The sequence below is a fragment of the Perkinsus marinus genome (assembly GCF_000006405.1).
Source record: "Perkinsus marinus ATCC 50983 genomic scaffold scf_1104296958712, whole genome shotgun sequence".
NCBI classification, from domain to species: Eukaryota; Perkinsozoa; order Perkinsida; family Perkinsidae; genus Perkinsus; species Perkinsus marinus.
In genome coordinates, this window is record NW_003206658.1 from 193733 (window position 1) to 216936 (window position 23204).

The window sequence follows — 23204 nt, forward strand, 5'->3', positions numbered from 1 at the left end:
TGTAGTCGACAATGTTATGCAGCTCTCGCTGATATTTCTGGTCCATCAACGTGTACGATACGCAAATGAGCAATGAGGTTTCCATAACGGCACAAGTCATATGAGAATGGTATCCGGTTTATCAGGCAAGTCCCAGGGAATGCAATCGTAGTTGTGGCTCTAGCGCAATGCCTGCTCTACTGACTGTGATTGACTGCGACGTTATAACTCCAGTGACTGTAGTTCAGTGTTTGGATAAACCACATACGTGACGTTGCGAGTGAGTTTGAAGCTTACAGTTCCCTCATGAACTGACATGTTCAAGCGTACAGCGACGGGAGGCATCGACAAATCCGATTTCCAAATGACTCACTAGTATACCACTGCTAATCGAGGATGACAATAGTAAGGAGTTACCCTTTGAGGCCACAGTGCAATGGGAGAGACAGTTCCTCTAGCTCGAGCAGAGAAGCATGTCCGATCGCGTCCACTAATGAGACCACCGAGGCGTCATCCCAGGAGAGGCCAGCGAACGCAAGTCTCCGCAAGGTCCTCGTTTTGCCACGACCCAGATACCTGTTCAATTGTACAAGAATTCGGCCAAAACATGGTTACTCCAGAAAGCATTGGCATACGGCTGGCGTGATAGCCGCATTATGAGACACATCGATCTCTACCAATAGGGTGTCACGAAGATACGCGAGGAGGAAGGCAAACTCCTCATCGGTAACCAGATCATCTGATGTAATCAAGCTACGACTTTCTGCATGGGAGGAGGATTACTCGGCAAGCTCAGCTTAGGTCTTGCGGACATGCGGAGTTTTCTCAGGTCTAGAGGCGTGCCATATCCGGGTCGCTTACGACACCCGATGCGGTTGACGAAACGAACTTGGCTCTTTGCACATGCCTCTCCAAGCTCAGCGGCTGCTATGAGACCGATCTGAAGCCAGTCGATACGCCTACTAGACTTGAGTATAACCCAGATGATGTGGAAGGAATTGTCAGTGAAACTTCTCTCGCTAGTTGTCCCCTGTTCACCAAGGCAGCTGGGCGCGTTCCTACCTCGTTCTGCCGGAAGTCTATCTCGATCAACGATGTGTTACCAGGCAATAGACTCGCCAAAATATGACCTCCGAATGCCTGTAGAGAGGAACCCTTTCCACTTCACATCAGTTTAGTGAGCTTGCTAGTGTCTTATAGTATAATATAAAGTCTATATACGTTCACGCACATCACAAGAACGTGTTGCTATTCCGTGAACGAAATTGGTGCTCTTCGATGTGGGTAAGGATCAACTGTGTGGAGTTCCCTACCTCAATCCCAAACAGGGGATGACGACCACGGAAGCCATTGAGGTGTAGCTTTCTTATCTCATTCGTGACCAATGCCTGTCAACAGCAAAAACCATCACGGGACGATCACAAGAGAGCGTCTCACACGTATCGGGAGGCCGTTGCACTCGATCATACTCTGTGACGGCAGCCCGAACTTCCTCGCCAATTCGTTGGCGAGTTGATAGTCTATCTCGTTTCCCCGTATATCTATGCAGCATTTACCGAACAGAGTTTGATGACGCTAAGCCTCGCTTCTGTGGGCCAACAAGTCCTTAGCATGCCCGAGGGTTAACATCAAATACCCACAAGATGCAGTATCAGGATCAGGAATCGGAAAATTGAGAAACACTGTGACCATCTTCGACTAGACGAGAACAGCTTACCCAGTGTCGCTAGTCTAGCCGTGTCGGCGCTGGCAAGGATCTTCTCTATTATAACATGAGGTAAGCCAGCACCCAATAGAGAAATGTTGTCTAAAGCGTGGAAGCCTCCGTCACCGAACGAGAGGTGCAGCGCTGTTGACGACGCCATATAGTAGATATGAACGAAATGGCAAACGTGGAATGCTGATGGGCATTTCAGTGACGATGGGATAATTTCTTCGAGAGCTGTTCGGTCCTTTTGGGCAACGGAGAACAACGGAGGCAACCTTTTGCCTGTTGGAGCTGTTCGGGCAATGGAGATGTTGACACTTCTCTGTTGCCAATTCTGATAGGACTGTTTTCGACGGCCTCGTATCGCAGAACTGATCACAGTGAATCTGGGATGGGCAAAATTACCATCACATGTCGTGGATCGTTAAGAACGCTCACGGTTTCACAAGCCATATCATAGCACGTTACGGTATCGCAGAATTTTTACGGCGAAACTAAGGAAAACGCTAACGCACCCGTATTTGCCGAGTGATTATGAACGCGTCGAGGGTTCAAAATTGACGGAGTGATCAAAACTCAAAACGTATATCATCAAACACGATACACGAGAGACTACCCCACTAAGTCGACTAAAGCGAAAATAGAATGCATAATGTTCTGCGATGAGAAAAGTGACTCCCGCACTCACAGGATGTCCGAGTAACCAATAGCTCACACATGCAGTCACTAGTGACCCGCTACAAGAGTGCAGCGTGTCACCAGTCACATCAAACTCGAACCATATCAAATAAGGCCAGCTTCTCAGAATTGACTCGAGCAATGCTAGCCATAAGCTCATTGAACAACCCAGTAGCTACAGCTTAGCCTGATCAAGATTGCCCTAGATTATGATGCCTCGTGCTCGGCTATTGGTATACTCGTGTGACCAAACTGTGGTGACAGACTGGTCCCTGCTCTTAACACAGTATTCTAGCTATAGACTATAGCAGTAGTACAAGAAGGCGACATCTTCTCCACACTACGAACAAAGTATTATAAATATAATACGACACAAGGGGGGGACAGTGACGATATCAAAGCCATACTTCATCTCAGCTTGATAAAGCCTGACTCTCGCCGGCGGTTGTGAAATACAATATACAAAACCCCACAACACATGACAACAGGAACGATCACAGTTGCGAGCATCTCATATAGTCGAGGACGATCTACCATCACTCGGTTTTTGAAAGTGTCGTCAAGTTCATCACCGATGACGATAGCCCAGTCGTCTTGGAAGGCATAGTTCTTGGGCACACCATGCATGTTCATGATGCCGTAGTGCTCATTATAAAGGCCCGAGAGAATTTCTTCCGGCTGCGCGGGAATCTTCACAGGATATTTTCCAACCAACGACGATGCATTCTTCAGAGGCAGTATTTGATCTTCTTGAAAACAAGCTTTACCAGGCACACACAAACCATCATCAGCGTCGTCACTTAGCATAAATACATCCGTGTGACACCACTGACCATCGATCGTGGCACCAACACGCAGTTCAGGAACATCACAACCAGCAAAGTCGCTGCCCTTGGGACTTGGATGGACCACTTCGTCGGTATCAATAGCATACAAAAAGTACCCATCCGGAAGACTCTCACTGATCACATCACAGATCGCCTTGCCTTCATATTGACCAACAACCTCCTCACACTGCGATCGTATCACCGCCGTGTCACCATCCAGATCCCAGGGAATCTGCCCACCGTTGTGTCTATACCAGCCAAGGAGACTCCCGTGAATCAAGAAGGCATCAAGGCCGACCCTTCCCAAGAGCTCTGTCGTAAATGCTGTGACCTTCGCCACGCACTCCAGGCGATCAGCGTTATCAATCTGAACCTGCCGAGCTCGCTGGCATCTACGGGCGTCAATATAAAGATCCTTTTCTGGCCAACCCGAGGACTGTCGAAAGTAGTCTACACTGTCCCGGGGAGAGAGAAAGATATTGTCGAGTTCAACGTGGAGCGGTTCAGAGGCATTCCACACATGGACGACTTGGGGTCTACCCTCCTCCGTGCTCATGAACGGAGCGAATAGAAGCCATAGTAAATTCATAACACCAAGCCCTACGAACATTGGAGTTTCACCCGTTTTACGAGAAGTGGCGTAATACTCTGTGAAAAACCCGATATTCGCGGTGATGTGCAGTAGTCGTGAAGTATGTTTTTCATATCACTAGAGTGGTGAAACTCCACCATAAGCTCTACTGTATTCTTCCGAACTCGTTAACCCAAATCAGCCTGTTATTATTATATTCAACATCTAAGCGACAATCAACCCATGGCCATATACACATCCTCTCAACGCTTCACGTGGTATGTTCTTCCTCGTCACCTATCATACAAACATTCATGCACAAGGTGATCATTAGGCCAGGGAAATTCCAACCACCTTCTTTTTCACCAACAGGTTCCTCCTCCTGCTGTACAATGGCCTCTCTAGTCTTAGCTCCCTTGGGGAGGTGCCATCTCGCTGGTACCTATCGCATAAAATTAACCAATTTCTTTTCCTCCTACCACACCTTCCTGAACTTTGTCATTTTAAACAGCTCTTCCCCTCCGCCATCTCCAATGCTCTTCTTCCGATGAGCCGCTTTCACACCGATGGCAGCATGCGCCTTAGCCGCCTAAGACTACAGTAGAACACGATACCTCCGAGGGCGACCCCACTTTAGTAGACTTGATCTTCAGCTGGCAATGCGTTCTGGCCTTCTCCTCTTCCTCGACTAATTTCTCATACCGCGCCTCTGTCAACATCTCCGATTCCTATCAATATAGACATATATTAATACTATACATATAAGTAGAAACAATACATATAATACGGCTCATACCGCACCTCTGTCAACATCTCCGATTCCTATCAATATAGACATATATTAATACTATACATATAAGTAAAAACAATACATATAATACGGCTCGTATAATAATATATATAATAACTTCTCATACCGCGCCTCCGTCAACATCTCCGACTTCTATCATAAATACATAATATACTATACATATATTATACATATAAATACTTCTCATACCACGCCTTTCGATAAATGCATAATAACAACTATTATACAGCAGTCAAACTCAAACACACTTTACTGCGTTCGTATCACTCTACATAGCTCTGTACGAAGAACTCCTAAGGACCGCCTTATAAACTCTTCTCGGCAAACTCACCAAGCCGAACTGGTTGGATATAACGTACGAGATCGGCGTGCTCGGTCGTGTCTTCTTACCATACCTTCACCAACTCTCAACCATCACCAGGCATCACCAACAACCCTTACACGAAATCTGCCGGCAGCGAGTGCTCACGACGAGCCTCCTCCTCCTGTAGCCTCTGTTGGGCGCTCTTGTGAACGATGAACCTGCGGGACGGTGTTGAACTCAGATGGACCTTCCCCTCTCACTTGGGATTTTGTTGTCTATAAACTTTCTGCTCAGTAGCAGTCCGGCACTTGCCGTCATCAAGTGCTGACTTATTCAGATACCGGAAATCCTGCAACACCCACATGGCCAACCTATCGATGCTGAGAGACCCCACCAAGACGTTCACTTGGGCAACAGGCTTAGGCGTATGGCTCTTCCATTTCGTGGTCACCTCTTTGGCTCCCTCGGGATCGGCACCCTGACCAAATGCTAGTCTAAGAAGTCTCAAGCGACAATCGGGACATATCCAAGGTTGCAACCATAAAGATACAAAATAGGTCCGGAATTGACCTTCCATCACTCAAATGGCTTCGTCTACTACTGAGCGTATTGAAATTTCCTTGGATTTTCAGCGGAAATTCCATACTGCAGTACCTGGCTCTTGCCATAGACGAAGCCTCCACTCGGCAGGTCGTAGTATGTCGGCTTAGCGTGACCAACTTCATCTCGCATCAACAGGGGATTCCTATTCCTCGTGAAGTAATGGTCGGCAGCAGTCATTGCAACAGAGTCAACTGAAGATTCTAGTAGTAGTAGTAGTAGTAGTAGTAGTAGTAGTAGTAGTAGTAACACTACGCCAACTAGGGAATACGAGACTATCGCATGCCCATCATGGAGAGGCCCCATGCTTCAGTCGCTAGTATAACCGGAGCTACTCGCGTCATCGTCATAGTCCTTTCGACGTATAAAGCGGCAGTACACTGCTGTCACTGCAAGGAAGAGGGAACAATGCTCCACGACGTAGTAGTAGTAGTAGTAGTAGTAGTAGTAGTAGTAGTAGTAGTAGTAGTTATAGACTCACGGGCGATGCTGAGAGTAGCCGCAACGGTTCCCCACATAGCATACCACTTGAAGTTGTATGCTGCCAACCACGAATCCGGGTCCAGTGGTTCGACTCGTCTCGGGTGAGCATTATAACTGACCATCGCTATCGGGGAAGGGTTACGTCCAACAGATCACCTCGCATGAGTCGCCGGTTGTGACTCCAGATCCTTCTGACGATCAGTTCTACTTGATGAAGTGCCGTCTCCAGTGTTTCCTCCCGAGTTTTTCAACGTACTAGAGATGGCCGAAAAGTCCGGAAGTCCGAAGAAAGCAGTTGAATGTTGTGTCGCGACCAGAGAGGGATTCCCTGTAATGCCATAAGGCAGCCTTTGAGTTCTCCACAGTACTCCAGCAGCGCCTAAGACACTCCCGGAGACCAGTTCGGCATCTTCCGCCGATAACTTTGGATACTCTCTATGACCCTCATGCCTCGTGTGGCTGCCGAATAAGAACCACTCAGCTTCAGAGAGGGTGAGGTGGAAGGTTGAAGGAGATGCCATGATGTGCTCGAGCCGATGCGCACAACGGCTTTAGCGCTCGCCCAGGTAATCGATTTGCCGATTCGTGCGGAGTTTGATGTTTCGAGCTCGACTGAAATTGTTCTAACGGTGTAACACATAGCCATCTAATTTCGACCCTGCCGAATTGATGATGACATCGACTCCGCAAGTGGTAGCTCCTCTAGTGCTACCTCCATTGAGTCTAAGGAAGGGGCAAGTCGCTCGTGAGTTACCATCAACAGGCTTGCTCCGGAATCGCATAGATCTTTCGACAGTTACTCATCGTTTGCCTGAGGCTATCTCGTCAGACGAACGCCGAATCAGAACTTCACGAGAGATTCACAATAGAACCACTGGCATCAGGTGAAAACTCACCCAGAAAACATGCTTTTGTCACACTCTACCTTGCTTAGAGCTCCTGCAAGTCATCAAGCGATCGTAGACGGACAAATCTCCTTCCCTATGGTGAGAGCCTAGTTCTGGATTCATGCCGAGTGCATGCGTATCACAGATCTCTCCTCGAACGCAGAGGACGCTTGTGCTTGCCAATTCCCTGAAAACCCCACGACCAGAGAATAAAAGTGAGATTTTGTACCATCGTGATGATGAGGTTTTCCATTAGAACATATCTCCAGTTGGGGAGAAGGGCCACAGCTAACCGGTCGCCTCAAACTGCAGAGGACGCCACGCAAAGTGAGCTCTAGGGCGTTTTGGTGTGAGTGCACTACTTCGGTGCCTGTAGGGGAACAAGACCGTGGTAACGTCCTTCCAAGCCTTTTATGGTCACCCTAGTATGCCCTTTAAAATGAAGTATGAAGGCAACAACAAAACCGTTGAGTGAGATCATGCTTGGTCGTCGTCGTTGCTTCATGACCATCCCTTAGGTGGAAGGTGCCCCCCGACACTGTAGATTACTCGATCGTTTTACCCATCTTTATCGATGGGCTCAGGGAAGTGCTCCCATTGTAAGAAACTCAGTTCTCCTACTGAATGGAGAAGCTGAACTCTGCGTGCAAATTTCACAGTGTTGCAAGCATCTTGAGCGTGCAAGTATTGCAAAATTCTATTATGTTACAATCACAATTGGCAAAGAAATTTGCATGGGAGAAGGTGTGGTCGGGCCAAAATATTTTCCTGAGATACGATAAGGTGATATTAATATGTATATAATATAGTTCATTGAGATCGATGATTACGAGTGCTGGAAAAAATATTCGTTTTCTTCAGCTGCTGAGCTCAGGAGTTTTTTCACTAATTATAGGAGTTTATATACGAATTCGAGTAGAGATGTACAGGAAGCTCCCAAAATTTCCTCAGAATTTTCATATTGCCACCGACACATGTAGTTGACCATGTGCATATTTTCCCCACTGTCAATTTCACTCTATTATATGGTATAGATATAGATTATCGTATATTGGAGTTTCACCAGTTTTACGTGAAGTGGCGTAAAACTCCGTGAAAAACGCGATATTAGCGCCTTGCAATAGTCGTGAAATATGTTTTTCGCTAGTGTTTTTCATATCACTAGGGTGAAACTCCATTACTAATTATAACTGATGAAACAACAGATTTGAATATATACTAACAGCGTCTACAAATATAGTATAATAACGAATGTCGAACTCATGGTACTCATTTACGCGAAGGTACGAGACTGTAGCGCACGCAGGAGCTCTAGAGCTGATCCGACGAGGTGGCGATCGCCGCGTGGTACCTGTACTGCCTAAGCTCGTAAGATATTCTTCGCAGTGCGCTATATAGGAAGAATCTTTGGCAACAGATTCAGCCGTTGAAGCGGGCGTTGAATAGCAGAGATCCGCACACTCTGCGCAAGGTCAGTGGCTTGGTAATGTCGTTCGTGGATGTAGTTGTGTTTAGACACTAGAGCTGATTCAAGTTATGGTAAGAAGTGGCGAGATGATCGGCGAGGCTCTGGTGCCGTATTATCGACAGTTGTTGCCGGTGATGAACATGTTCAGAAATCAGAGGAGCAGGAGTAGCGGCTTGAGGCTAGTGGGAGCCCTTTGTGACCTACTTGTGTTCAGGAGGCGATATGGACTGCAGGCTGAAGAGGAATATTGGTGCTGTTGTAGAGGACACTTTAGGAGTTCTGGAAAAACGTGGTGGAGAAAATGTAAGTGCTTTCTTCTTGTGGTGGTTCGTAGTAGCTCCGTGATGAAGCAGCGGCCGTTGTTATTGTGTTCTATTAGGCGTTTATTAATATCAAGTATATGGTGCCAACGTACGAATCCCATGTGCTCAACTAGTGTACGCATGCGCATGCTCTTCCTTGGATGGACCACTTCATGCCCTTGTGCGATTTATCACAAGTCGTTACAGTGTTGCGTTATTAGTGAGGTTATTCTTATCATTGCCATGCTCGTGAAAGATGACCACAGCGTTTGGGGAAGTCTAAACGGTGAGGAGGCTTTGGTCCATCACTGGGAGGCTCGGGAGAGTTGTGGTCGTGTTATCATCAGCACGAAATCATCCAGAAACCTATAATGTTCCCGAGGGAAACCCATTTTGAATTTTCCACGTATGGCTAGGAACACATACTTCAATGAGTTTCTCATGTAAATGCCATCACATTAGGAACATCATCGCCATTGTTATCAAACCTTGGGGGGCGTTATCTCTCCAAGCTGAATAGGTTCCAGGTGGTTTGAGAAGAGGGCCGCCCTGTACGATGCTCGGTGGTGCCAATCTGCAGCACGACGGTGATTAAAATAATTCCCTATGAAAGTGAGCTTTTGTTGGTCAGTTTGACGAAATCGAAATTGTGTTTCCGAATTTGAACTTTTATTTTCGAGAGATCTACGATAATCAAACTGTCTCATTTCCAATTTGAATTTTGATTCTGTGAAAAAAATCATTTCATCCTATGACGATCAAATTTTATTTTTTGAATTTGTTGAATTTGAGATTGAAAAAGTGTTTTCACTTTCTCGACATCCCCCTCTGAGAGCACTGTTCAATCCCAACTCATAAGAATTAGTGAAATTCAGTTTCTTACCAACTGTTCGTATATCACCAACGACTAGCGCAGTTTGTGGTATGTCTAAGCTAAAGATATTAATGGAGGAAAAATGACTAAATGAGGGTACAAGGACAGAAAATTTTAGTCTAGATCACAACAAATCTTAGTTGGACTGGTTTGTACCAACGCTGGAGACACCAATAGGGACCTCTATGTTTTGTTCGCTACGCAAAGTGCTTGTCAGTGTTATGGTTTCATTCGTATTGTTGTTGTGTTCATGAAGAGATGAAAAACACAAGGACAACATGATTATCAAGGATGCGAAAAAGGGAGCTCCCATGACCTTTCGAACGACTTGCAACTACATCATCATATTGGGCATAAAGCATTACTTTGATCACAACATGGAATATAGGAATATCAGAAAATGGTCGTGAGAACGCCAGGCCAGGGCGTGATAGCGTCGAATAGATTTTTCTCATGAGTCAATCAACAGAACACAGTCAGCGACCGCAACGAGAGAGAACTGTTGAAGAGAACGAGAATCTTCTGGAGAAATACAAACGGCGGCCGATGCGTCGGGAGAATCCTTTCATGCCTGTAGGACCCTTCTGTGATGACGATATGGTCCTGTCTGAAATCTGACTTCTACATTGTGATTGATCATCATCGTGTTGGAATTCGAATTTCTCCTTAAGAGTCTACCTCGGGATTATAGGAGTTATATGGGAATACGGGTAGAAAAGTCGAACTAAGAAAGAATTTTCATCGACTCCTGTACATTCAATGTACAGAAATCGATAGAAATTCTTTCCCAAAACTTACTCATGGTTTTCATATTGTCACTAACATACGTGCATATTATCTCAAACTGATAATCGATCGCGTCACTGAAAGACCATTCTCTATAGTAGGTCATCGCCGAGGAGACTGAAGAGGAAATTCTTGAGGCGATATCAGCTGGGGAGAACATGTACCAGCAAGTGTCTCCACGAAGGGGGCCTTCGTGGTACGTCTATGAGGGACTGTCCGTCTGTTGAGCCAACAGTAGCAGGCAGAGATCGATGTAGCTTTGAGAGACAACGCCCTCCCGGGTCTGATAACAATGGGGAAAATGTTCCTAATGTGATGATGACATTTACATGGGAAACTGATTGAAGAATGTGTTCCTAGCCATACGTGGGAGATTCAAAATGAGTTCCCCTCGGGAACACTATAGGTTCCTAGATGACTTTCTGGTAGCAGGTTGGAAAGGCTTAGTACTAAGAAGAATATCACTACTGAGGTTGGCAGGGACCTCGAGGCCCTTTACCTGCTGTTTGCTCGTAAGGCTGCATTGAAAGGATCGAACGACTCGAGTACGGACTGCGAAAACTCCGAGTGGAAAAGCAGAGGATTCTCAGGATCTTCTTTCGTGGCGTATCTCACTGAGCAGCTCACGAGTCCTCACGATGTGAATCGAGTTGTTATAGTGAAGTACCGCAACCGACAGAAGTGTCAGTCACGGCGATCATTCGATATCAGATATCTCCACGTTCTGGGCATCACCGATTATTCATCAGCATCCTTGTTCGGCAAGAGCCCCACAGGCTTGCAACTGCTGGTCCAAACTCTGTCGAGAGAAAAGGCCTTACACCAGTACGATAGAACGATTCTCGGGTTTGGCTGCTGCATTGACGCATTCACTATAGTCATTTATGATACTCGCCGTTTGATCTTGTTCCTGTATGCACTGTTGAAACTAGGCATACTACTCAAGTACTGGAGGCGTCTCATTCACACCTTCACTGTCGTTACCTAGTAGTAGTGTAGTTGGTTGGTTTCCAATCTACTTCAGCTATCAGCCGCAGCTCAGCCTCAGCTGTTCAGGTATCTGCCTTTTGCAATACTCTGTCTGGTTGATGATGATCTCTCTCGACGGTATATACTCGATCATGGCATGGACAAATTAATAGCACTGATGGACGATGAGCACGTGAAGGTGAGCTCTTTAAAGTGGTGTTCACTCTTCTCAGCTGAACTCAGGAGTTTCCTCGCTAGTTATAGGAGTCTATACACGAATTCGTTAGAATTTTCTGCAATTTTTCATTTTATCACCGGCACATGTAGTTGACCATGTGCATATTTCCCCATACCGCCTCAGGGAGACTCACTCAGCCCTTACTAGGTCCAACAACGTGTTTGTGTGGCCTTGAGCTCTCTAGCAGTACACGAGGACGGTGCTGCACAAATTGCTGCGAGATGGGACAAAGTCGTTGATCTGTGGTCCAACCTTGCGACAACTCCTACGACTGAAGAAAGCATATCGCCTCTTCCCTATCTGAGCTCTACTATATGTAAGGATGCCCATCCGCCTCTACTATACCGTCTCTCGGGCTGCGCCCCAGATCGTAGGGATTAACCTCTAATACTCCTCTGCCTTCAGGCTTTCTAATGCAGCATCGCTCAACGCAGGAAGTTTTACTCCATAATGCAGCTCTCAACTTCATCGTGAATACAATACAGACAACAGCATCTCACAGTGAAACGGCGATCGCAGTACGTGCATGCTCCTATCTGTCTCGCTCAATCAGCGGTGAAGACCCCCACTGGTGCACCAGAGTGGGCATAGATAACGCCACCACGAAATGGCAGAAATGTTCTCCGATGCACAACTCCACAAGCCTGGCCCATTGACTCAGGCTCTCCCTTGGATATCGGCGGCTCTCTCTAGTCTGGCCGTCTACCCCAGCAACCACGAAGTTATGTCAACCGCTAGTGTGGCCAATGCACTGCATTCAATGGCAATCTCTGACATCCCCGAAGTAAACTCGAAATATCAAAATCCGTTCCTCCCTAGTGGAGACTCATCAGCATACTTTCGATGTAGGTGCGCCTGAATGCGGCATGGACGTTTGCCCTGCTGGCGACCAATCAAGACACCACTGCATACAACCCTTCATTAGTCAGCTGGGTCCGCGACCTACTACTCCTTAATACAGGGGATGGTTCAGCACAACCAAAAGTCATCGCGCTGGTGAACGTCGCCTTTGCGCAGTTGTCCGATCCGGAGACTTCCGCGTCGTAACGGGCCACAGGACTGTCTCCAGAGAATAACGATAGACTTTCAGATCTCCCCAGGCCTCAGCAGCTCAGCTAGGCAAGGTCAAGAATGAAGCAATGGAAGCCTTCACAGAACTGTTGGAAAGCGATGACGTGCTCCGCTTAGAACTAGTGAGAGCCTTTGTATTACACCATAGACGGAAAAACCATTGACCAGGTTGAAGCCTTGTTAAAGTTGGCTCGAAGCTCGGTTGCTCGCCAGCGTCTTGACGCACTCAACTTGATATCGTTTGTCTATCTCCACACTGACCATGCAAAGGCCGTGGTGAGGCTACTACTTACGAGGGACCTCTCTGAGTGGAAGCCTCTATAGATCGCTCGAGGAGGAGTAGAACTGCTGGCAAACCTGTGTTGGTCCTCGGACGATGATAACGTTCAACTAGCGTGCTCAAAGTACCCCTGTGATTCGATCGAGATTGACTGAGAGTCCCTTGTCACTAGGAGCCTGCTACGCCTCGTTATATCTGGCCAGCTCGCCGATTGTATCAAGCTGCAGGATTCCCTCCTACGGAGTCTTCTTATACTTACCGACGTTCGTTCCGGCGCAATTCGCCGCAGCGCCATCACGGCGATATGGGTGTTGGCGAGTACGTAGGCCGGGGGGAGGAGAAACTTTGCCCTCAACGCATCTCCGATATCAGCATGTTGCCCTCCGGGTTGATAAGATCTAACACATACTTCTATATTCATCCACCGATTCAGCTAGCTCATTATTAATAATAACAACGCCCATCGCAGACCTGGTCAGAGTATAGTAGTTCTGCAGGGCGCATGCCTTGTGGACTGAGGGAAGACCTGACTTCTACCATGCGTGCTGAATTGATCGACACACCGTCGGACTCGCTCAAGTCAGTGCTGACCGAGAGCGCGAGAGATGACCATCCCGGAGTCACCACAACGCTGGTTATACCGAGAAAATAACGCGAGCTGATCGCAGTGTTATGTTGCTGGCTTTCAGTCGCCTCGACAGGCCGCGATCGCCTGCCTTGTTGCTCTCACACGTGATTCTGGAGTAGACACACAGCATCGTATATTGAACGATCTGGAGAAGCTAATCGTAAAGGGTTGACCACAGCTGAAGACTCTTGATACATCTCTGGCAGGAGCACAAGGACCTTGGCCGGCTCGCTCGAATGTGCATAGTTCGAGCCTTATCGGCCTTGCACCAATCGACCAACGAGGATATCCATCAGCGAGTTTTCGACACTTCTAGCAGCCTCTGCAAGCTGTTGCAAAGCCAGAGCGAAGAGGTGAAGCCGAAAGTCTCGTCCGGTTATTGCGTATCCCTACTCTGTGTGCCAGGATGTAGTCGGCACGGTGGAGCCGCTAGTGCAGTGTGCTCAAGGCTGGATAGACTGCATTACCGACCATGAGCGGCCAGTTGTTGTGAGGAAGCATGCCATCACTTTACTAAGGTGTGTTCTGCATGCTATTAACCTGTCTAGGTTGACAGCAGTGCTGCAGGGCACTACTCTCCCACCAGCATAAACAGCCGACTTGTATTTCGGGCCCGCTATGTGCACTAGTCGGATCACCCAACGTAATGGAGGCTATCCTTCAGTGCGGTGTCGACCCCCGTTGGACATGGTCAGCTTACTCCCATTCGTGGCTTCCAACCACTTGCCAGGCACCTGCTCCTGACGGCTATTGCCTCCCCCCATTCTCCCTACTCGTTCGGTCTAGTTTGTTCGTATACTCTCATCCTCGAGCAAATCATCGATGATGTCAGCCGAGAAGTATTCATCTTATAGCGCATCTTATGGACAGCATGTCAAGGCAGATACAAGCAGAGATCGAGTCCCGCTGTTCGGATGTCATGGCGCTAGTGCCACCACTATGCTCGGTGGGCTGGGTATGATCGCCTCTCTCGTCTGACTCCGCTGCAGGCCCTGGATCGAGCACGCTCCTGGCCTAGAGTGCTAGCCTTGCTCATACCACGCCGATTGAAACTCGTAACGCTGCTCAAAACTGTCAGGAACCATTTTGATACCGACACTGTAGACAGAACACTCCGTGTGATAGTCTCTGTGCTGGGCTATACCCGTGAAGGGATGGTCAGCAGTGACTATGAACTAGTGGCTGACGAGGTCCTTGCTATTGTTACATCTCCCAGTTCTGACAACCTGCACGAAGGTGTTGGTTTGCTTCAAGAGCTCGCCAGAGTGGAGGCCTCGAGGACCGTCGTACACCAAAAGGGGCTCGTTGACTTGCCACTGCTCGATTCAATGCTCACTAAGGCTTCTCAGCGAACCATGTCGAGACTGTTTACATTCCTACAGCTGTGCTCGACATCTACAGACATCGTGGATCACTTGACGAGCCCCACACTGCTGAATAGTATGCTAAATAGTCTGCACTGTGCGACTGTCCAGGATGGACTCCTATGTATCATGGGCTTTCTCTACGAGCTCGCTCATAGACACGACGTTGCATCCTTGTTGAGAGAAGAGTCCTCAGCGCGGAAGATCTTTTCTGCATTGGACCGAGGGAGCCCTTCAGTTTGTCGTCGCACTATTGAGCTCATCTCCGTCCTGGGCCGAAGAGAGCCGTCATTTTGGAGGCTTCTGGTCGACTCGATCGACGATCGTCCTTCGGCATTGGACTCTCTCTGCCACTTGGCGATCGAAGGTCCTCGTTCGGTGAAGTCACACGCTGCTTGGCTTATCTCTAGTCTAGCAAACTACGACGAGTCAGAGGCCGCCCATACCTTGGCGCTAGTGGGAGCCTTAGTGCGGCTATTGAATGCCAATCACGGGGATCCTACTGTGCTCGAGCATGCCCTGTGGGGCCTCACTCAGATCTGCTTGGATAGTGACGAAGTCGTGGATGGACTCCTCACTATGGGCGTACCGTCTATAGTCTGCAACCTGCAGAGTGACAGAGACTGGTACGCACTTGGTCGTATGCCTCTGTGGAATTGCTCGAGGGTTCTATCAGGACTGGCGTTCAAGGGCAACGCATGCGAGCCGTGGCTCATCTTGCGACCAGCGAGAGGCTAAAGGCGGATATGCTCGTTAACACTGCTGTTCTCCGTATACTTGCTCAGGAGCTGGAAACTACCCCGCGGGTGGGCGATGGGGACAGCTGTGTGACTCACTAAGTGATGCAGGCTAATGCAGCTGTCGGTTGCATCGCAAACCTCGCCAGGGGAGCCCCTGAGGTCGGCGAGGAGCTCTGCCTACTGCGGGTGCTCCCAAGGCTTATATCTTTGGTTCAGTGAGATGCTGTTTATTGTATATCGCGCGAAAATTATACCATCCCAGGCTGAACATGAGCGCAATTGCGGTTGAAGCCATAGCAGAGCTGGCTCTAGCGCCAGTGATAGTGGAAGAATTGATGAGATTAGATGCCATTGAGGGTAGGGGTAGCGCAGTGTCACCCATGAGCTATGGCAAGCTCATCTGTGCAGGTCTTCTGTCGTGCACTCATCGCCTCCTGGATAATTATCAAACTGGTACCAAAATCCCCAATTCCGAATCGGAGACAGGTGGATGGCCTCGCGCTCCGGCAAAGTGTGCCTTGACTTGCGTTAGATCCCCCGATGATACAACCCGGAGCGTACGAAGAGGAGGACGACGTTTACATTCCCCTAGTCGTGGCGAGCCTTATCAACCGCATCGCACGGGTGGCCGCGATCACATTGGAAATTGTGATGTCGTCCGGTCAGTTCAATGCAGCCTCCCGAGATGCTGTCCTGGTCTGTGGCGGCGTAGAGATCATTGTGAGAGTGGCTGATTGTGGCAGAAGTGACTCTCGTACGATGCTCGAGGTGAAGTCCTCTTTCCTGGTGGGTTAGAGGACGGCCTCTTTAGGTTATCTCATCGATCCGCGTTCTTGGTCGAGACGGCGGCTCGACAGGGCTGGCAGAGAGCGGAGCCATGAGCATTCTATATTCGGCTATACACGAGCGGCCTAGGCATGCCACTGTGAAGGAGGAAGCTGAACTGACATTGAGGACCCTCCCGGTCGACCTCCAAGAGTGAGAAGTGTGTTCTTGGTCGTTGATGAAATTGACTGGTCTCATGTTCTGTTCATGAACGCATCATGTAGGTGCTACTGGCGAATTGTGGAGAAGCACGAGAATGATGAAAGGGTAGATGCGGTAGATGGCCGCATAAGAGCAACTGTTTGTATGTGGCTGTTTAGGACGAGGAGATGCAGAGTTGGATGAGGCCTGTGAGAGATAGGCGGAAGTCTCCTGTCGAGGGGTGAGGAATTTGTTGAAGTTTATGTTGGCTTTCCTCAGCTAAGTCCAGGAGTTTACATACAAATTCGCTTACAAGTGTACAGGAACCAAAGAGAAATTCCCTAGAATTTTCGTCTTGTCACCAGTGTGCTCTGACCATGTACATATTTTCTCATATCGTTTTCCATAGCTCCGATGGTGGCTGGGCAGGTGGGAGCCAGGGAACAACCCGGCGGAGGATGCTGACGGCCCTGGCTCGGGACAAGACACTAGGGGAGAGGAATACCACGTCGCCTCTCGTTTTGAGGATTCTTCAGGTGGGAGAGGTATAGCTTAGCGAACCCTGGAAGTAGAGCGAGGCGCGTTGGTCACATACTGTCAGGTGCGCACCGGCATCGGGAAGCGAAGAATGTATCATGGTCTCGACCACATGTATCTAAGCAAGGTAGGAGTATGTGTGAATTTGGTACGTAAATGTGGAAAATGTGTTTTATTTCCCCCGTGATTAATCACATTCGCCTTGACAGTGTATTGCAGTGTCAATATGTGGTGCGAAATAACTAGTGCGATAAAACGATAACTCTTTTGATAGCTACAACTTTGGCAATCTGTTCTGCGTTGACCTAGGTGTGATAACTTAATATGTGATACTCATTAACCCACATTTCTCCCATAAGCATTTCGGATTCACACGTCCTATAGAGGCGGTTGTTCGAGTCGCTGCTATCGGTGGTAGCAGTGCTTGTTCGTAGATGCTGCCCGATCGGAGACTCGGCACTCTCCCAGAGGCTCGCGGCCTAGTCATGCGTCTTGAAGATGCGCAGATTTGGCAACAGTCGTTAATCACATGATGATCCCATACCAATCGAAAGCTCCTACCGGGAGTATCCCACAATACTGGCTACTGGCAATTTCCAGCATGGTTTAGGACTAAAATTCCAGGTGTCTGATTTTGAGTCTTGCGTTGAACCTAGTAGTACTTCATATGTGGATAGGTTCATTTTCGAGTGGCGTCTCGCTCTGAGTAGCGTCTCAAACAACTTACCTCAGCGATTCATACTTATGTCAAAGCATTTTTACTCTGCCGTATCGTTTTTCTCGAGACAGGGCTCCAACGATTACTGAGGAGAGATTGGCTCTTGATGGACTGGGAGGGAGAAATATTGCGCGAGAGGATGCGTGCCAGGTTATCTATCGAAAGGTCCCCGGATCTATTCCTTTTCCTTTTAATTCTAGTTGCAATTATTTTTCACGCAGTGCGAGGTGTACGATGTGATGGGCGAGCGCAACTTCTACAGAGCATCTTGGGGCAGTTTCCACGATGATGATGTAACTGTCAGGTCCCTGAAGATATCTATCTCATTCTTGTAGTGATTAGTGCGAGTCCTAGTGCATGAGTATCACTCTGGAATTATTTCAGCATTCACTTGCCTTATTCTTAATTGACGAGTGGTTAAGTACCGGCTTCGACCCTATACGAAGTCACCGCGCTGGCCAACATACTCTGTCGGAGAATGTTACCATGGTGTTTGCTCAAACTGTCGATTTTACGTACATAGAACAGCAAAGAGAGGATGAGTGAACCAGTTGGGTTTAGTGTGACGTATGACTGTTCGGGTATCTTAGCGAGATCAGTTCCTATGAGGTGATATTCTAGTAGATTCATCAGGCGTGAGTTCACATCGCTGAATCATATCGTGCGAGGATGAGACCGGTTACGAGCTGGAGAATTATGAATGCCAAATTTGATGGTACTCGAAATCAAAGCATAGGGCTGGTGTACAGCAGCCACGGTATGGTCTTGTCGATTGTGTATTATTCCCCCCTAGGTAGTTTCCTCATTATCCTAGCATTAAAGCTTTCTTGGAGGTTTACCATCACTGTCACTCTCTACTGATGTAACAGTATACTATATAGTGTCTTTTAGATCGGCTTCGGGAAATCAACCATTCGGTGTGATGATATCCGGCTCGCCACTCTCTGGACACAACTCGTTGATTGGTGGTGTCATAGTGATTACAGACTAAGTGCAAAATAATGAATGAATTAGCCTTAAATGGGAAACTAGGCTGAGCAGTAAGGAAGCGAATGTACTCCCGACGACAATTGCCTCTAGGGTATACCTAGATTGCAGATAGGCTTTGGAGTATCTTGAGATATCCGAAACGGCGACCGACGGAGCGGTGCACTTCACGATACGGTGTAATTGTTGATACTTGTCATCCATCGACGTCGGTTGGGGATGGAATTTCTAAAAACTGTTGTTGACCGCAACTCTCTGATAATCATCACATACGTAGCCAGAGAGAACGTAGGAAGTACTATCGCATCAACGGCGAGGAAGGGGTCTGATTTTCGCGGACTGGAGTACTCCCAAGTAATCATGGTTGTAATAGCATCGACGTTGAATAACATATTATCGCATATATAACTTGATATTTTCGGTTAGTAAAATGCTGTAGTTCTGCTGGAGAAAACTCCTTTTTCTCTACGTTCCTAGTGGGGAAACTCCTGAACTCAACTGCGAAAAACTAATATAAAGTCTAACACTACTGTGCCCTTTCAGCAGCATCGGTAGCGTTGCATATGTAGCCGATATGTTTGGGCTCAATGACACTTTGCATGCAATAGCTCTTCGGCTGGTTTCTGTGAGGATTATGGATCTTTCGTGTGTGATCGTTGAGGCCCTTCCTAACGATGCGGTTTCGGACGCCCGAGGCATCCACTAATGCGGTATCAGTTTGGTGTTGTGTTGAGTATTTATTATTAACCTCTCATACCACACCTTCCTCAACTCTCAAGGGTTATACGTTCTCTTGATTCTGCTACCCAGCTTAATAAATGCGGAATCATTTGATCAATTTGAGCACCTCCACGTCCTCGTCGTTCCACTCGCTAGCTCAAGCGACAGTACCGAGGCTGTCGGCTAGGTCTCTGGCACAGTCGATGCAACAAGTAGAAGAGGCGATCAAGGAAGGGCCTGTCGCTCTGGCTCTGTTGGTGACTCACAACGAAGATGTGGTAATAATAATGGTGACACGTTCTGTGTGTCACCACGCAGTGTTGAAACATATGCTCGATTTCCTCAGCAATAATAGAAGTTTACAAATGGCTTTGGTTAGGAGTGTACAGAAACCCTCAAGAATTTCCCAAAATTTCCCCGCAACTGTCACAGTGTCACCACTACATGTAGTTGACCATGTGCACAATTTTCTACACTTTTACTATGCGTTATCTTTGCAGAGTTCACTATTAGTAACTTCTTAACGCTAGCGAGTTGTCCAGTTGTACTATTCGTTAATGAAGTTAACGTTAGTAGTTAACTTGTCCTTTTTCTACGGTTTGGGAGGCCTCTGCTACACCACCGTGAAAAGGGTGATGTATGTACTCAGATTGGCGAAATTGAGAAGCCAGTGGTGACGAGGATTGCCGAGGAAACGAGGAGAATGTGTGAGGGCGGAGCGATGCCAGCTCAACAGTTAGGGGAAGTGTACGGAGTCTTGGCCAGACGGAGGTGATAGGCCGGTTTATGATGGTGTCACCAGTCACCACTATTTCCATAACAGACGTGAATGCCTTCGTGTATCGGATGAGATGTTGGAGCAAGTAGCATCGAGACTGACGGACCTCACGGATGAAGGCTTGAGGGACGTCTTTGCTGCGATGGTATATGCAGGGGTGAGTGTGGAAATGGAGGGGGCTGCAAGGTTCGAACCTGGGACCTGTTAATCTCGTTGAGTTCTTGAAATTATAAACTCAGAAGAGATAATAGGCTTATCGTGCTTCCAAACAGTGGAGTTTCACTCGCTTTACGTGAAGTGGCGTAGAACGATATTTGCGATAGTCGCTGAAAATATATTTTTTCACTAGTGTTGTTTTTATACCACTAGGGTGAAACTCCATTATAATACCATCACTCTCGTTACTTCAGATCCTCAGTGGTCACGCTCGGCGCTACTACAGAGACCTCTTCATTTGGGTGGCGACTGATAGGCTCATTAGGATGCCTCTGCACTGTCAAATTCAAATTGGAAGATCAGCATGTGAGAAGCCTTTCTAATGCTCTACATTTATATTCACCTTTTAGCGTCTCTGGTTACTCGCATGAAAAAGGAACCGTCGGAGGGCAACGCTGTATGTGCTCTTGCTGGTAGAATTAGTGCTACCTTCTTTGAAGAGGCTGGTCAAGGGCGCCGATTTGCTGGTCTTAGCCCGACTGAATTGGTAGGAGTTTACTAAATTTTGGAGGGTATAAAATCGTCCACATTTGGAATTTTCGTTGGAGTCTTGTAAGAATTAAAATATGTTGATATCATTTTGCATAAACGTGAGATCTTACTGTTATCCCTGAGTTTTAGAGATAACAGTGTGGAAGAAAAACATCTCCTTATTTCATAGAAGTTAATATTCCCGTAATCTAGTATCGTCATTTTTATACGGCAAAGCGCCTGTAATTGTATTTTCGCAGGAACAGATTCAGTGTTGAAAAATATGCACATGGTCAACTAGGGTGTGAAAATTCTGAGAAAGTTTTGGGAAGCTGTTCTACACGTCTGAGCTCAGCTGAGGAAAACGCACATATATTTCAACACTGAACAGGTTGCTCGAGCATGCATCATATTTTCGAAGGTGTACACTTTACAACGGGAGGCAATATCCTCATCAGATTCACGGGTGCTTGCTGGCCTCCTCACCAGCGGCATCTTGTGTGACGCCGTTGACCATCGAGGCTCGAGGGAAAATGTTCAGAATGCTCAGGCGCTGCGTGAATAGATCTGAGGACGTGGAAAACGAGGGTAAGTAATTGGAGGAATAAATGTGCGATGTCCTCAGCTGAGCTCAGGAGTTTACATACGAATTCGAGTAGAAGTGTCGAGTAGACACTTCGAAGAATTCGAGTCGAGTAGACGCCAAGTAAAATTCCCCAAAAAATTCCTCGGAATTTTCATATGTATTTGCTCATATGCATATTTTCTCCCATACCGTCGTACGGGAGTCCTTGATTTCAGATATGGACGGAGGTGAAGTATGTGGCGATGGTGAGAGAGCGTCACGTTCGAATCGTCATGAAGCGGCGTCTATCAGCGAGCTAAGGCTCGTTCCGGAGATACTAAGGCGAATAGGTTAGTTGGAGATTGACTTGCTGTTTTTTTGTTATTTTTTGTTATTTTTTGTTATTTTTTTTTATTTTCTGGTATTTTTTGTTATTTTTTGATATTTTTTATTTTTTCATTTTTTCTATTTTTTTTATTTTTTAATTTTTTTTAAGGACTAACGATACAAGCACATGCAAGATGAGCAGATCAACAGTTCATAAGACTTCTCATAATATTCCTGAATTCTGCGTGATCGAGGTAAAAGTATCATTTTGATGATACCACCCACTGAGTTAATCTTGTGAGAGTCACGCGCCATGTTGTGAGTGAACAGTGCTGGAGGAATATATCTTTGCTTTCCTCAGTCGAGTCCAGAATTTCCCTAGCATAAATTCGGGTAGAAGTGTATAAAAAACAATAAGAATTTTCTCAATTTTCCTCAAAATTTTCACAATTGTAACCTTCACATGTAGTTGACCATGTGCATAGTTTCCCACACCATCAGTAATAGTGGTTATTGATAACCATGTGTGAGTCACTCAGTTCTTTGTTGTCTTCGTTGTTGTTGTTGTATATGTTGTATATATTGAATATACATATTGTTGTTGTTGTTGTTGTTGTTGTATATGTTGTTATTGTTGCTGTTGTTGTTGTATATGTTGTTGTATATGTTGTTGTATATGTTGTTATTGTTGCTGTTGTTGTTGTATATGTTGTTGTATATGTTGTTGTATATGTCGTTGTTGTTTTATATGTTGTTGATCAGACCATAAAGGTATTGACAGCCCTGCAAGCGACCCTTGCAGCAAGACCTACTATCAAGCACTTCATCTTCTAATCGAACGAGATCTCAAGGAGGGCAACGCCTCGGTCAGCGATCTGCTACTGTGGTGTGAGAAGTCACAAGAGCTGTGGTTTGAGGAAATCTATGACAAGAAAATGGGTAACTTACATTTTTGTCTAAATTATTTTTCATAATTAATTTATATTAGAGTTTCACAACCCGTTTTACGTGAAGTGGCGTAAAACTCGGTGAAAAACGCGATATTCGCGGCCTGTAGTAGTCGTGAAATATGTTTTCCACTAGTGCTTTTTCATATCACTAGGGTGAAACTCAATTATATAATATAATGGCCCTTTATAAATATAATTATTAAATCACATGAGATTATAATCACAATAGACTAATAAAGATATTATATACAATAACTTTATATTAAGTTAACCATATAATATTATCTATATATTTATAATTATAATATTAAGATAGCGTAGAAATGTATATTTTTTGTACTGAGCATCACTGCTTTTACCGGGCAGATAGTAGCCATAGAGAAATATGGCTGCGAACTCAA

General features: G+C 46.7%; 5 protein-coding genes across 5 annotated transcripts; 3 read left to right on the forward strand and 2 right to left on the reverse strand.

The window, feature by feature from the left end:
* Nucleotides 1-396: 396 nt before the first annotated feature.
* On the reverse strand, nucleotides 397-1844 carry Pmar_PMAR011519 (hypothetical protein; the record flags this gene model as incomplete). The annotated part of the gene is made up of 7 exons (XM_002773631.1): nucleotides 397-555; nucleotides 595-718; nucleotides 763-919; nucleotides 1042-1119; nucleotides 1293-1367; nucleotides 1417-1520; nucleotides 1697-1844. Coding segments are annotated over 7 exons (845 nt in total), but the record flags the coding sequence as incomplete, so codon positions are not given.
* A 696-nt stretch (nucleotides 1845-2540) lies between these two features.
* Pmar_PMAR011520 (hypothetical protein) lies at nucleotides 2541-5658 on the reverse strand (the record flags this gene model as incomplete). The annotated part of the gene is made up of 11 exons (XM_002773632.1): nucleotides 2541-2552; nucleotides 2864-3584; nucleotides 4039-4060; nucleotides 4118-4205; nucleotides 4248-4352; nucleotides 4396-4491; nucleotides 4906-4969; nucleotides 5016-5096; nucleotides 5139-5227; nucleotides 5273-5356; nucleotides 5533-5658. The coding sequence occupies 11 exons, from the start codon at nucleotides 5656-5658 to the stop codon at nucleotides 2541-2543; spliced, it is 1488 nt and encodes a 495-aa protein (XP_002773678.1).
* A 102-nt stretch (nucleotides 5659-5760) lies between these two features.
* Pmar_PMAR011521 (conserved hypothetical protein) lies at nucleotides 5761-8752 on the forward strand (the record flags this gene model as incomplete). The annotated part of the gene is made up of 10 exons (XM_002773633.1): nucleotides 5761-5898; nucleotides 6994-7063; nucleotides 7105-7175; nucleotides 7225-7319; nucleotides 7367-7447; nucleotides 8132-8216; nucleotides 8266-8319; nucleotides 8364-8481; nucleotides 8531-8619; nucleotides 8696-8752. The coding sequence occupies 10 exons, from the start codon at nucleotides 5761-5763 to the stop codon at nucleotides 8750-8752; spliced, it is 858 nt and encodes a 285-aa protein (XP_002773679.1).
* Nucleotides 8753-14957: 6205 nt separating this feature from the next.
* Nucleotides 14958-18650, forward strand: Pmar_PMAR011522 (hypothetical protein; the record flags this gene model as incomplete). The annotated part of the gene is made up of 11 exons (XM_002773634.1): nucleotides 14958-15454; nucleotides 15505-15634; nucleotides 15677-15783; nucleotides 15831-15925; nucleotides 15977-16054; nucleotides 16101-16336; nucleotides 16380-16546; nucleotides 16618-16660; nucleotides 16714-16775; nucleotides 16964-17070; nucleotides 18583-18650. 11 exons carry the CDS (start codon nucleotides 14958-14960, stop codon nucleotides 18648-18650), a joined length of 1590 nt encoding a protein of 529 aa, XP_002773680.1.
* A 2207-nt stretch (nucleotides 18651-20857) lies between these two features.
* Pmar_PMAR011523 (hypothetical protein) lies at nucleotides 20858-22687 on the forward strand (the record flags this gene model as incomplete). The annotated part of the gene is made up of 7 exons (XM_002773635.1): nucleotides 20858-20977; nucleotides 21420-21549; nucleotides 21597-21667; nucleotides 21763-21792; nucleotides 21839-21876; nucleotides 22023-22107; nucleotides 22616-22687. 7 exons carry the CDS (start codon nucleotides 20858-20860, stop codon nucleotides 22685-22687), a joined length of 546 nt encoding a protein of 181 aa, XP_002773681.1.
* Nucleotides 22688-23204: the final 517 nt, after the last annotated feature.